The 14051-nt window shown below is 41.9% G+C and overlaps 1 protein-coding gene across 1 annotated transcript; it reads left to right on the top strand.

The window, feature by feature from the left end:
• The first annotated feature begins 9164 nt into the window (after window positions 1-9164).
• Window positions 9165-11220, top strand: LOC143588484 (uncharacterized). The gene is made up of 2 exons (XM_077069473.1): window positions 9165-9820; window positions 11022-11220. The coding sequence occupies exons 1-2, from the start codon at window positions 9263-9265 to the stop codon at window positions 11184-11186; spliced, it is 723 nt and encodes a 240-aa protein (XP_076925588.1). The 5' UTR covers window positions 9165-9262; the 3' UTR covers window positions 11187-11220.
• Window positions 11221-14051: the final 2831 nt, after the last annotated feature.

Here is a 14051-nt window from a genome sequence, read left to right as displayed (position 1 = left end):
CCCGCACCTGTCTTACGGTTATTTGGTTACCAAGGTAAGGGGGTAAAGTCCCGCTTACTTTTGAATCTTTTTGAAATTCGAAGAGTTGGTGAAAGGATAAGAACAGTCCAACTATTGAAGGGACGTCAGCGTGGTCTGACGGTTTCTTCTGACAGTTTCAGGACGTGCATGAAGTTATGGCGACGTGACAGTATATGGTCATTCCAGACGCTTTTTCAGGCGCGTGGGCGCGAGTTTTCGGGCGCGTGGCCGCGAAGTTTACGGCACGCATCCTGTCAACAGTTGTTGCCAGCTTGCATATTCCACGTGTCATAGTTTCATTGCACCTGCGCTTTCCTCTCTCTTCCGCATTAAATTCATCGCATTTATTGCGATGAGTATATAAAGGGAGGAGAGGATGCATCTCAACTCACAGTTTCACTTCTCTTCTTCTTCTAAACGATTTCCGGCGAATACTCTAACTTTTCTGTCGAGCATTCTCCTGAAATCGTTCTTCTTTACATCCAAAACATGTCTTCTACTCATGATCTTGAGGCTACCGCCGAGGAGTCTGACGTGTACGTCGAGAACCCATCGTCCACTTCTGACAAGGACGATAAGAGTACTGCTGGCGAGTGCCAGTGTGCTCTTCCCGTCGACCTCTATCAGTACATTGTCAGGAAGTTCATGCTCGAGCCTTTCGAGCCTGAGTTTCCTGCGTCTCATCAGACGGTGTACGATGCCCCCAAAGGCAAGATAGGGGTATATGTTGCATTCTTCGTCTATGGGAATCTCAGGTTCCCATTGACGAAGTTTGTATACCGTGTTTTGGAGAGACACGGTGTGCACCTGACGGAGGTACACCCAATGGCGATCGCCAAGATCCGCCATTTTGAATGGGTGTGTCTCATTCTTGGTGTGGAGCCCCATGTCGACCGGCTGATGACCTTCTACTCCTGGAGGTGCATCCAAGGCTGGTACACCTTGGTCACCCGGATCATGGGTTTGAAGATCTGTGCTACCGAGCGCAGTCTTCGGTCTTGGAAGCGGGAGTTCTTCTACATCTCTGCCCGTGTCGTCCCCATAGCGATGACATTCAAGCACGGGAGAGCACTCCCCAGCCTTCATGCCTCCAACTACCAGAGGGCGGAATGGTTTGCCAAGATTTCCCGGATCCGGTCTCCGGTTTACCGCTTTGCGGAGTCCGGGATGGTGATGCTCGGGATGAGCCGGGTGTGGAAGGATGCAGGGGCAGAGGCGCCGCAGATTCCCATCGTCCTTGAATACGGTTTGAACTCTATCCCTTACGGTATGATTCACATCGTTTTGCTGATTTAGGTTTTTTTTTCTAACTGTTTCTCTTTTTATTTCAGAGGGGAATGACTTACAATCGCTCCTGCATCCGCGGGAGGCTGGTGGTCCCGCTCGGATGGGTACTCGTGCTCTTGATGAGAACGAGTTGCCCATCCTTGAGCAAACGGCGGATCGGTTTGTGGAGGCCTACCCGCCAGGCCACGAAATACTGAGCGCCACGCGGCCAGGTAAAAGATTATTTAACCCTCGCCCTCTCAATGCTCAAACCTCTGACGGAATTCCTCTAATTTTGTCATCTTCTGATGAGGAATCCGCAGATGGTCCTTTCTTCGCGAGGAAGATGGCTGCTGGCGGGAAGGGGAAGGCGAAGGTTGCCTCCACTGCCGATCCGGTGAATCGGTCTGACTCAGAGACCGAAAGCGAGGAGGCGGCGGGGAACCCTGGTGGTGGTGAGACAACTGTCTCGGAGGTTGAGACAGCTGCCACTTCCGCGCGACCAAGTTCCACGACGGTGATTGGCGTGAAGAGGCCAGTTCCATCGGGTTCGTCCCCGCCCGTCAGATCCTTCAAGATTAAGAAAACTCGTAAGTACTTTTTGTTTCTTACCCGTAATTCTTTCCGTCATTGTTTTTAATATCTTGTCTTCATGCAGGCGTGGATGTCACTGCATTCCAAGGTGATGCGGGGAGGAGCAGTTCTGGACCCATGACGGTAGGTTTGGTCAACCTACCTGAGGCGACGACCCAGGCGGCTGCGCCTATTTGCAGTATTGGTTCAGTTGCTCATCCTGTTGAGGCAACTGTTCCAACTGTAACGTCATCTCCGCCGGCTGTCAGTGCCATATTCACGGAATCCTTCACTGAGCCGGCGGTGATTTCTCCTACGGGTTTTCCCGCAGCGACGGCCACGGTTGTGAGTTCACCTCCTGTGAGTTCACCTCCGTTGGTTTCTACTGCGGCGGCCTCCACCATGCCTCCTCCGGCGCCGGCGACTACGGCCGGTCCTTCAGGTATGTTCGGGGTTGGGGCGTCTAACCAATCTGTGCCTCCTTCCCGTCTCCTTGACCTTTTGGATGGATATCCCTTAGGTTCAGGTGATGGGTTTGGCGGCTACCGGCCTGCTGTCGACCCTACAGGTGCGTAGGGTTATCTTGGCCTCTTTTTTTTATCATCTTTTCCAAACTGTTTTTTGTTTTTGCAGTGTCGGATTCGAATGAGGTGTATGTTCCGCGGTGGAACATCCGCCGGGGAACCACCCTTCGGACGGCTGTGGACTGCGTCGAGTGGGCGCGCCACGCCGCCCCCAGTGGTGCACTGGGAGAAGCTATGTCAAGCTACCAGGAGAGTAGGCTGACAAACGAGCTTCGAATACTCCTTGCCCGGATGCAGCCGCGCGTCGAGCTGCTTTGTCGTGAAAACGACAAGTTAAAGGCGGCTCGTATCCAAGAAGTAGCTCAGGCGCGGGCTATCCGGGAGGAGAACAGGAGACTCTCCGCCGTTGCTGCGGAGAAGGAGAAGGCCTTCAAGGCCCTTGAGGTTGAAGTTCAGGTCCGTCTCGAGGCCCGTTCCAAGGCTACCCAAGCTGTTAACGAGCAGCTTCGGTTGGCTAAGGAAACTGCGCGGAACGCAACCAAGAGGGCCACCAAGGCTGAAGCTGTTGCAGAGCCTCTGCGCGCCGAGAATGAGGAGCTCAAAGCCAAACTAGAGAGGCTCCAGCAGGCTCATGACGCCTTGGCCATGGAAGACGCCAAGAAGCTTCAAGAGATCTTGGACCAGAGGGGTATGCTTGACCATACTGAGCGTAAGCTAAAGGGCGTTGAAGAGGCTGCTGCTAAGGAAGTGTTGCTTGCCAACCTTAACAAAAGTGAAGCCGAACGCGCCCGTAACCAAGCTCAAGCTGCCCTCCAGGAGGCTCTGGTTACCAAGGAATGGCTTCTACGAGAAGCGTTGTCGCAGGTAAGCTTAGCTTCATAACGTCTTTACGCTTTTCTTTGTACTTAGAAAAGGTTTTGATACTTGGTATTTTTGTTTTGTAGGTTGTGCATCGGGTCTTCACGGACACATCATATGACGATGCTATGAGCTCAGCCCTCAACGCTTCTCATGAGGATGGGGAAAAGGACGGCTTCCTGCTTGGTCTAGGGTTTGTTGAACAAGGCATCCCGCCTTCCAACTTCCCTCTGTACGATGTAGATACTGAAGCTGCTTATGACCAAGCAGTGAACCAGTATGCTGCCTTCCCGCATCCAGTGGTGGAGAAGGTGAACGAAGTTGCTGCCGCTGATGATGGGCTAACTATCCTCAAGACTTTCCTTGAACCGCCACAGCCAACTGATGGTGCGGGTACGAGTGGGTTTGGAGGGAGTGGTCCTGAAGTTTGAACCTTGAGATCCCTTCCCACCTTTAGGATAGATTTTTTTTTGTATAGATTTATATTCTTGTATGCGGGTATGTGCCCAGCCATTCTTGTAATACTTGAATCTTGATGGAATATAAATCATTTGTTAATGCCTTGCGTTGTAAACCTTATATGTTTTGTTTCACGCATATTTTGGTTTAGCTTAGCAATTTCTTGAGTATTTTGGATAAGTTAACCTTTCAACGTGGCGGATAATAGGTTAAAGTTTTGCTTCCTCTTTCGTGATTGTGCGGGTAAGACCGTCACTTTCACTTAGGATGGCTAAACTTTACCTACATCTGACCTGCGTGGAGGTTTTCCTCATCTTTTCCTTAGAGATTTTCTAAGTGTTTTGAATAAGTTAAACCTTTCGACGCGCGGTTGTCAATAGGTTAATGTTCAGTTTCCTCTATCATGATTGTGCGGGTAGGACCGTCACTTTCATTTAGTGGGATGACTAAACTTTACCTATAACTGACCTGCGTGAAGGTTGTCCTCATCTCTTAGAAATTTTTGCCGTTTTTTGTGTTTATGCGGGTTTTGCCGCCTTCCACACGCAACGACTTCTTTTCACACTTATTTATGCGGTGAATACCGGCATATCAGTGTTTTGAATAAGTTAAACCTTTCGACGCGCGGTTGTCAATAGGTTAATGTTTAGTTTCCTCTATCATGATTGTGCGGGTGGGACCGTCACTTTCATTTAGTAGGATGACTAAACTTTACCTATAACTGACCTGCGTGAAGGTTGTTCTTATCTGTTAGAAATTTTTATCGTTTTTTGTGCTTATGCGGGTTTTGCCACCGTCCACACGCAACGACTTACTTCCCCACTTATTTATGCGGTGAAAACCGGCATATCAGTGTTTTGAATAAGTTAACCGTTCGACGCGCGGTTGTCAATAGGTTAATGTTCAATTTCCTCTATCATGATTGTGCGGGTAGGACCGTCACTTTCATTTAGTGGGATGACCAAACTTTACCTATAACTGACCTGCGTGAAGGTTTTCCTTATCTTTTCTTTAGAAATTTGTCGTTTTTTTGTGTTTATGCGGGTTTTGCCGCCTTCCACACGCAACGACTTTCTTTCGCACTTATGTATGCGGTGAAGACCGGCATATCAGTGTGGAAAGTTCATAAGTATAAATGTAAGACCATCAGCGTCAATGTGATAAGGAGAATCATTTCCATTAGAAGTGGCTCTGGGCCTTTTCTTTACAAGTTTGGAATTGATCTACATGCAGACTGTGTAATTGAGCTCCCTTCCATGTTCTTGGGATGGGAGTGTCATCGAGCCTTTCGAGCCGATATTCACCTGGTTCGGAATCTCGTTGTTTACGCAGTATGTAGTCTCCAACATTGAAGCTGCAGTTTTATCCGTGTTTTCCCCAACTGGGGTTCTACACGCGTTGGCCTGCTCAGCTTCCTTTACGCCACGAGGTGTACGAGTTCTCCATCTCTGACGAATGTCTCGATGATGTCCTTCAAGTCTATGCATTCGTCGGTGGTGTGGCCTTTTGTCTTGTGGAAGTCACAGAATTTGCTTTGATCAGCGTTTGGACGCTGTCGGGTAATTGGAGCCTTTGGCCATGGAAGCCTCTCGGTGTCGAATATCTCGGTGACGCTTTTGGTGAGTGGCGTCCATCTGGAGTTCCGGTTCGACGACTGCATGTTATCCTTTCCGCCTAACCGAGGGTGCGAGCCGGATGAGGTGTCAAAGTTTACCCTTGACTGCCAAATGCCTAGCTTCCTCTTTTTGTTTAGTCGGGCGGTAAGGATGTTGTTTTCTCTTGTTTTCTGTGTGTAGAGGTTTGTGCTCTGGGGAAGATCTCTACCCAGTTGCTTTTCCGTTTCCGCGAAGCGTTTAGCTGCTGTCATGATGGCATCCCACGTGGATGGCATGCCATCTTTACCCGTTAAGGTGCGGATGATCTCTGGGTCTTTCGCGCCTTGGATGAAGGCGGCGCGAACAAGATCTTCGCTAATAGCGCCCAGACTTAGCTTCTTTGAATTGAAGCGCGTGATAAAGTCTAGCAAAGACTCGTCTTCCTCTCGGGTGCAGTTGAGGATTGTCCATTGCTCTTCAGTGTACTTTCTTTGTTGGCTGAAGTGCTGGCTGAACTTCTGCTGGAAGTCTGCCCAATCGTAGATGTGGTGGACCGGTAGACGGTCAAACCACGCTCTAGCCGCTCCAACCAGCGTCATCTGATATAACACCACGTGGGTTCCGTCCAGTTGCTGACGGTTGCCCCCGCTATGAATCTGTTCAAATGATCGTCTGGGTCGGATATACCATCATAAGTGCCGATGTTGGACATCTGTTTGGCACTTCTCGGGGCGATTGCTTCCGCAACGTCCCTTGCAAACATGGACGTTCCCGCATTTGCAGCAGTTGGTCTAAAGGTTTTGGAGAAGTCACGTGGGTTTCCCCCCGCATTCCTTGGTTTTAAGGTTTCTCCGAAATTCCTTCTCGGTTGGAAGTCCGTTTCCTTACGCTTCCGTTTCGCCCTATGGCGAGGGTTTGCGTCGGTGTCGGATTCCTCCCGATCATCGTCCTAGGACTCGCACTCACTGCTCATGTTGAGCTGTTGTCGAGTGCTTCCGAATTCGTCAGCCTGTTGGAGTGAACGCAAGCGTTCATCCAACTCAGCTTGGAATTCCTTCTGACGTGCTTCGGCCCACGCTTTAACTTGATCGAGTGTTTGGCGGGGGAGCTTCGTCTGTTGTCTCTCCAACTGGGCATCGGTGAATCCCAGTGAAAGATTGTTTACTGCACTTGCCCCGGCTCGGGTAACCGGGGTAGTGTTCGTAAAATTTACTGCACTTGCCCCGGCTTGGGTAACCGGGGTAGTGTTCGTAAAATGTGTGTACTCGCCGGTGTTCCCCCCAGTAGCTGGGGTTGTGGTTACCGGGGTTTCTTGGTTACTCCCTGGCCTTGGGACAGGAGTAACGTTAACCATCTTTCCAGAAGTTTTGAAAAAACTGAAAAAGAAGTAGTTCTAGCTTTTATGCACGGATGGCGCCAATGAAGAAACACTAGGTGACCCCGGGCAGATTACGGATAATCTGGGGGTTAAGTAGATGTTTCCCACGAGGGTTATGTCCGGCAAGATGGTTATTCTTCTGATGACCTGCAAAACAGACACCGTGAGCTCGTCACTGAGAATGGGGGGGTACCTCCTTGTGACCACCCTCCGGCGTGAGAATCAGATTAGATTGCTCTTGAATATAAGTGTATATTAAGAGAATGACTAGAGCAGATATCAGATAATATATGAAGATATAAGATGTGATAAGATCATAATACCGTTCCAAGGTGTTGGAGTATTTATAGCCGAAGGTAGGTTTCCAAGCAGGTACAGCCGGCTGAATAGTATTCCTGTTCTACCAACTGTGTGCTATGCACGTGCCATGCTGGTGGTTGGTGGGTAGGCAGCGGCTGATAGTGACCAGGCCGGCTGTGTACTATTCCTTTCCCACCAACTGCAGGCTATGCACGTGCCACGACAGGGGTTGGTGAGTAGGCAGCGGCTGATAGTGACATAAAGTAGTAGAGCGTGCTGCTCGTCGTACTGTTGTCAGTGAGATGTCGCTGCTTTGGTCAGACCTTTTGTACTATACCTTGGCAGGTACAGTACAAAAGGTCCTCCAGTAGCGTACGGACTGGCTCATTTGGGCGGGAGTTTTCCCGGCTTTGGGCGGGAGTATTCCCGGCTTGCTCACTCCTTCTTCAGGTGACATTACTGAATTATTTAAGAGTTAGTGCCTTGTGCGTGTAGCCTTGCTGCGCGGGTAGCCTTCCCTGATGGCTAGTATCCGCTGCTGCGGGAACAGGCGGAGTACGTCGACCATTGGGAGGCTTTTCCTGCGGGAACAGCTTGCGTACTGCGCGTAAGGACGTCACGTCTCTGAGCATGGTGGGTCCTGCGGATCCAGTTGGTTTTTGCGCAGACTCCCCTCTTCAAGGTGAGTCTTGCGAGTTTAGTCTTTGCGCAGACGTCCCTCTTGAAGGTGAGTCTTGCGGGTCCAACTGCGCAGACGTCCCTCTTTGAGGTCGGTCTTGCGGTTCCAACTGGGCTCTGCTGGGACCTACCTCTTCAACTCCTAAACTCCTCAAGAGAAAAGTCTACTATAACATTCGGTTTTGAACCATACTTTTCATATATAAACAAAATTTAAATATTAAGGTGAGTTGTAGCTATATGTTTTGAGGATAAAGAATTTCAATATGAATGATCTTGACATTTAAATTGTTTTACATATTAAAACGTTAAATAGTTAGTTTATTTATATACTTTCTTGTACCTAGGAATAGTATACTTTTTTGTTCCTGAATATAGACTATGTGTTATATCATGTTCCATTCCTCGGCGTAAAGCACTACTAGAAAACAAGTCATTTTTTAACAAAAATTTCCTATAAATTTCCTATGACAAATAGTTCCAACAGATTTCCAACAAAAAAAATAAGCTCCAACTTTACTACAATATTATCTAATAATAAGTCAAATAGTTTTTGTAGGAAAGTTGTAAGAAGTTTACAACCACATATTTTTGTAGCAATTTTGTAACAAAAGTTGTTGAAAAATGATTGAAAACGATTTTTAAGCATTTGTTTTTCCAACAACTTTTTTATTGAAAAACTGTTAGAAACTGGATTTTTCCAACAAGTTTCCTACAATTTGATTGTAGAAAAACATCTATTTTTCTAGTAGTGAAGCTTATTCATTATCCACCCGGTTTGCGAGTTTCTCCATAAGTATAAGGTATACTCGATTATAATCTTATGAGGATAAAAAATACCCTCCAGTATTCTTGTTACCTGTAACCCGAAACTCAAATCATTTAACCCACCCATATGGTATGGTTAAAAAGATAGTAAGCATACGAAAAGAAACCAAACCTAATTACTCTTTTAAGTTTTTAACAATGATGTTTAAATTTGTACTTTACCCACGTATGTTGATCTAGTATTTTAATATAGTTTCTTTTTTTTAATTTTCATTGTTTACTTACGCATATATACACATATATATAGGTTATAGGTTATAGGTTATATGTATGTAATATGCAACACATGTAATACATCATCATCGTACTCATTATATCTTACTAATAGCAAAGCTATGGTAGGGTTTGAGAAGGGTAAGATGTAGACGCCTTACCTCTGTACCCTTTAGGAATAGAGAGGCTGCTTCCGGTGAGACCCCCGACTCGATAGTAGTTTTGCATCAAACCTTGGACATAAGGCACATAGCACTCAACCATCGGGGCAACGCCGACTGGTACATGTACCCTTGTCTTTCGGCTATCAGCGGCACCACATGATGCCTGATTAACCTTCCGTCGCTTTTAACGTTATTTTCATGAGATTAGTAATATAACATCAAAATTAGTACAATCTCACTTTTGCTCACCCGTGAGTACACACAGATATACATTATATTACGTCTAGCTAGCATTGTGAATTGATCATCTAAACCCTATATATATTCATTATTATATCTTTATGTGTCTTTCTTTAATTCTTCTTAAGTTTAATCCATCATAATCTTCCACTTGCAATATCCAAAATGTCCACCAATAAAAAAGGAGTCATGCATGTATACAAACTTGACACCGGCAACCATCAACCATCAACACCACCATCAACCACCACCAAGAAAATAATAATCCGGAGCTTAGGATCACTACTCCGGCGATCAAAAACCTACCGCGAAACCAATCACAATCATATTAATAATAATATTATTAATAACAATTTAACCAAAGAAGATACAAAAGAAGTGGTGTTAGAAACATCAAGAAAATCACTTCCGGCGGCGGTGGACGGCGGCCGGAGACCGGTTCCGGCGGTCAAAGATGGCCGGAAGTCGGCTTCGGTGGTGGAAGAAGGAAAGAAAGGGAAAGTGGGAATTGAGGTAGGGGTGGTGGCGGGGCGGCGGTCGGCGGAGAATAGGGCGGAGATGGTGATGATTAATGTCGGCGAAGTGGCGGATTTGTATCAAGTGAAGGTGTTGGTGACGGACATGCCGGCGTTCATGCAAGTTCATGCATTCCGGTGTGCTAGAAGGACGTTTGATAGTTTGGATAAGTCTAGTCCAAGGCAAATTGCTTTTAATATGAAAAAGGTACGTATTTTGTTATATAAGATTATATAACTTTTGAAAGTTTTTTATTGGGTCTATTATGCACACGTCATCTTTAATAGTCATCTTTAATAAAATACCATACAGTCTTTTGAAATTTTGTCAAACGGTTGTTTGAAGGTTAAGATGTTAAATCATAATTTCTCTACTTTTTAAACGGTTGTTTTAAAGGTTCGTTAAATTGTAGTCATTTAGTTTTTCAAACGGTCATTTGAAGAATTTTCAAAAGACTGTCTGAATTTAAGAGTATCATACCCGTTTAGGGGTAGTGTAGAATAGTATTTGCTGTTTTTATAGCATGATGTTGACAAAATGACTACTATCATTTTTGTTCTCCCAAAGTTTAGAATAAAATAATAAGTTATTTTTTTTAGTTTAACATAAAATTGGCAAGTGAAAAAATATACAACTTTTTTTTTGTCTGTATTTCTATTTCAAGTTAATCAAGTTGCCCTTGATATTAAATTGATTTAATTTGTTAGGTGTATAAAAAGATACGAATAAAGTTTACAAAATAAGCATTTTATTGGTTTTATCTATACGTTAATATTTATGTCCCCTACAAATTTTTTTTAGCTTTATAGCATGAAATACGTTTTTACATGTCAACTCTATATGACTATATCATAAAGTCATAAACAAGTCTTTGAAAGCACAATATTACGCACTTTTTATTTTCTTTCATTTCACTAATTATATGCAACTTTTTATCTAAGTTTCTGTTTTTTTAATTTCATCAAAGTGCCTACTTTAACCTATAAGTAAAAATGTTGGTATTTTTATATTTAAAGACGTTTTTAATAATGACAACAATACAAGGTTCTTTTTATAACATCGAATGTTATCTATGTTATCCCTAATAACTCTTAAATTGCACAATAATCTACTCATTTTCTAGGACTGTATACAAAACCTCCAAGGGGCTATACATAAATTCTATAATGTAAAATATACTATGAATATGGCAGACAAAATCAAGTAAATATAAAAAAATAAATATTTTAATTTTATTTCTCACGATTGGTGGTTTAGGCTACCAACTCATCATGTGGATATGATTCAAATCTTGCTTTTTGACTAACCCATGTGTTCTAAATATAATATTCTGAAAAAAATAATTGTGTATTTTACGGTGTTAATTAAACTGATTTTATTTTTTTATTTGATTATTTTGTTTGAACAGGATTTTGATAAAGTGTATGGGCCGGCTTGGCATTGCATTGTGGGCTCAAATTTTGGGTCATTCGTGACTCATGCAACCGGTTGTTTTCTTTATTTCACCATGGAAGATTTATATGTTTTAGTTTTCAAGACAAAAGTTAGAAAAGATGTGAAGAATTCACATTAAAAAAAACAAAATTATAAATTTTAAAATATTGATATGGATATATAGTTACAATTTTGTTTTCTTTTTTTCTTTTGTTTTGTTTTCTATACATTTCAGTTATTTGTGTTTGATCATGTATAAAGGATGATGGTTTGACATGTAAATACATTTATTTAAATTGTAAGATTAGGGTTTCTACAAAATAAATGTATTTCCCTTCATATCGTGTATTTTTAAAATATAAGAAAGAGGATTATAGGACATAAAGCATACGATATGGACTACTCGATCATTCACAATAAAGTATATCAGTAAGTTAAAAACTCTGGGCACCCGGCTAATGTATAGTTTAACCGTATGTCAACCACAGAAAGAGTTGGTTGAAACATAAGGAACTAAGTAACAGAAGAACCACGGCCAATAGATAAATTGTCATTACATAAAAGAAGTTGATTTTTGATTCCTCAAGTTAATGAGTCTTCAATCATTGTGTTCATTAGACATCTAGTTAAAGATTGGTGATTTGTTTTTAAACTAAGTTTAAGACTACTTAAAAATGAATGTATTTTTTATAAAACTCATAAACATGTATTTAGAAAATAAGCTAAACCTTTATAAAATAATCTAACAGTTTATTAAATGTTAGTTCGAATGTTCTAAACTACCTTTATAAACTACCTACAAACCCCATTTTGGAGGCCCATTATGTAAGGCCCAAATTGTTTTAACCCAAAAAGAAAATTTGTTATTTTTTTATAACACCCACCATTATGCTAGGAGAGCCGTGTTCGCGGTTTGTAGGCTACACGCACTGTAGAGGTGTACAAATCGGTTAACTATTAACCGGTTAATATGCTAACCGGTTATTAATTTGACGAGAAACCAGTTAGACCGGTTTTTCGGGTCGGGTAGTAACTGGTTAGAGAAACGGTTTTGACTGGTTAGACCGGACCGGTTAACCGTTTAATAACCCGGAAAAAAACCCGACTTTTAATAAAACAATAATTAAAAAAATCGGTTAACCGGTTTGAAATCAATAATATAAATCGGTTACTAACCAGCGGTTAGGATCGGTTAGTAACTGGTTATGATTGGACCGGTTACTAACTGGTTACAAAATTGGATACAAACCGGTTAACCGGTTTCTATGTGCACCTCTAACACGCATCGAGACCTCTACGGTCTCTTAAAAGGATGATTCTCTTCCATAAGACCCAACTTATTTTCTTATTCTCATTGTTCTCTCCCTATAAAAAACATTCTTCTTTTAATTTCCACAATTTTAATACTTTAACCGATGCCTTGAAAAGTGAGAAATAATATGTTCCCAAGCTACATCGATTTAGTTAATGTTAAGTCTTTCTCCTAAAATAGGATGTCAATACTGAAAACAAAACAAAATAAAATAATAATAATAACCACCGACTTCACCAATTTTAATAGAGGAATACAAATAAGTATTTTAGCCATTCACATTGGTATTACCAATTTGAATTCAAGTAACCCAAACGCTAAGAGTAGAAAAAATAATAATGCTTAATTGAAGTATCTAAAAATATAAATATATAAACGGTCTGATCCAATCAAGATTATGATTGTTTTTTTGTTGTAAACTGTAAACAAAACCATTTGTATGTTTTGAAATTTTTTAAAACTGATGATTGTTTGGATAGTTTTACGGTATTAAACAAATTGTAAACACCCCTAAGTATTAGACAGCCCCCTTCTACCTAAATGATTAGTTTGGTGGAGTTTATATCTGTGTTTTTAACTTCGGTTGATTTGTACTCTTTAATTTTGTATGTTTATCTCAACAATATTATCTTACTCTTATAAATATTTAACCTTTTTAAGGTAAAAGGAACTAATGAATGTCTGTCTATAAACTCTTCTTTTTATTATTATTTTGTTTTCGTTCAACTACTACTTTTTAACAACTTTATATTTTATTTTGGATTTTTGGGTGCAGTGTTTCCAGACAATTGTTAGATGCATTGATACATTTTGGACCTCCTGGGCAACAAAGGTTAAGGAGAAGGATGGGTGGTAATATTCATGATAAAACCCTTTTCTCACCTTTTGTTGTTTATTTAATTAATATTGTGTTCTGTGTTTATCCTGCTTTGAGGTTTTTAAATTGCATAAGGTAATGAACATAAGAAGAAAGAAATGACTCAAGCCTTCCTTCTCTTCTAAACCACGTTGATCATCTTGCAAGCTTAAAAAGACAAAACAAGTCATTTTACACTTTATGCAATCTGTCTTTTCAGTTTTGTAGTAGTAAATGTAAACTAATTTTTCAGGTTGCTGCAAGGTTATAACTCAGGGCGATAAAGATGAGTCGTTCATCTTAATACACTTTGATAGGAAAACACAAGAGTAAGTTGAAAGAATTGAATGCATATGTTTGATTTCAACACATGTTGTAAACTACGTGCAGATCCGGGATCAAATAAACAGATGACGTATGCGCTACCACAAACTTTTTGTCGAGACGGTAACAACTGGTTCATCGCGTCGTTGCAGCAAATATAGAACCTTTCCTTTTGGCAGTACACACTAACATGTATTGAATACCAAATGAACAGTTTTTTAATTAATGTCTTGTAATTAGTAACATTTTGTTAGAAAGACACTCAACTGTGATGTAAGGAAGGGTTATAAGTTTGCTATGTAAAACTTCGATTATGCAAGCCAAGGATGTGCTACTGCTTTCGTTAATAGTTATCGACATACCCCGCCGCATCACGGCGGGTCAATCTACTAGTTCATATATATCTAGAAAATGACTTTCATACTACTTTTATCACTAATTTTTATAGCAATTCGAAATCAAATATATATCATAAATAAGTATGCTACAATTTTTGTTGATGTAAATCTAAA

This window comes from Bidens hawaiensis, unplaced genomic scaffold (assembly GCF_021521415.1).
Source record: "Bidens hawaiensis isolate Kalapana, Puna unplaced genomic scaffold, B.hawaiensis_p1.1 tig00001576_1, whole genome shotgun sequence".
Lineage (NCBI taxonomy): Eukaryota > Viridiplantae > Streptophyta > Magnoliopsida > Asterales > Asteraceae > Bidens > Bidens hawaiensis.
This window is presented reverse-complemented; position numbering and strand designations above follow the sequence as displayed.

Excerpts from the sequence above, each read along its gene's own strand:
- LOC143588484 (XM_077069473.1), top strand. The coding sequence starts at position 9,263 with ATGTCCACCAATAAAAAAGGAGTCATGCATGTATACAAACTTGACACC. Across the intron at positions 9,821-11,021 it reads TTGCTTTTAATATGAAAAAG|GATTTTGATAAAGTGTATGG; the intron begins GTACGTATTTTG and ends TTGTTTGAACAG.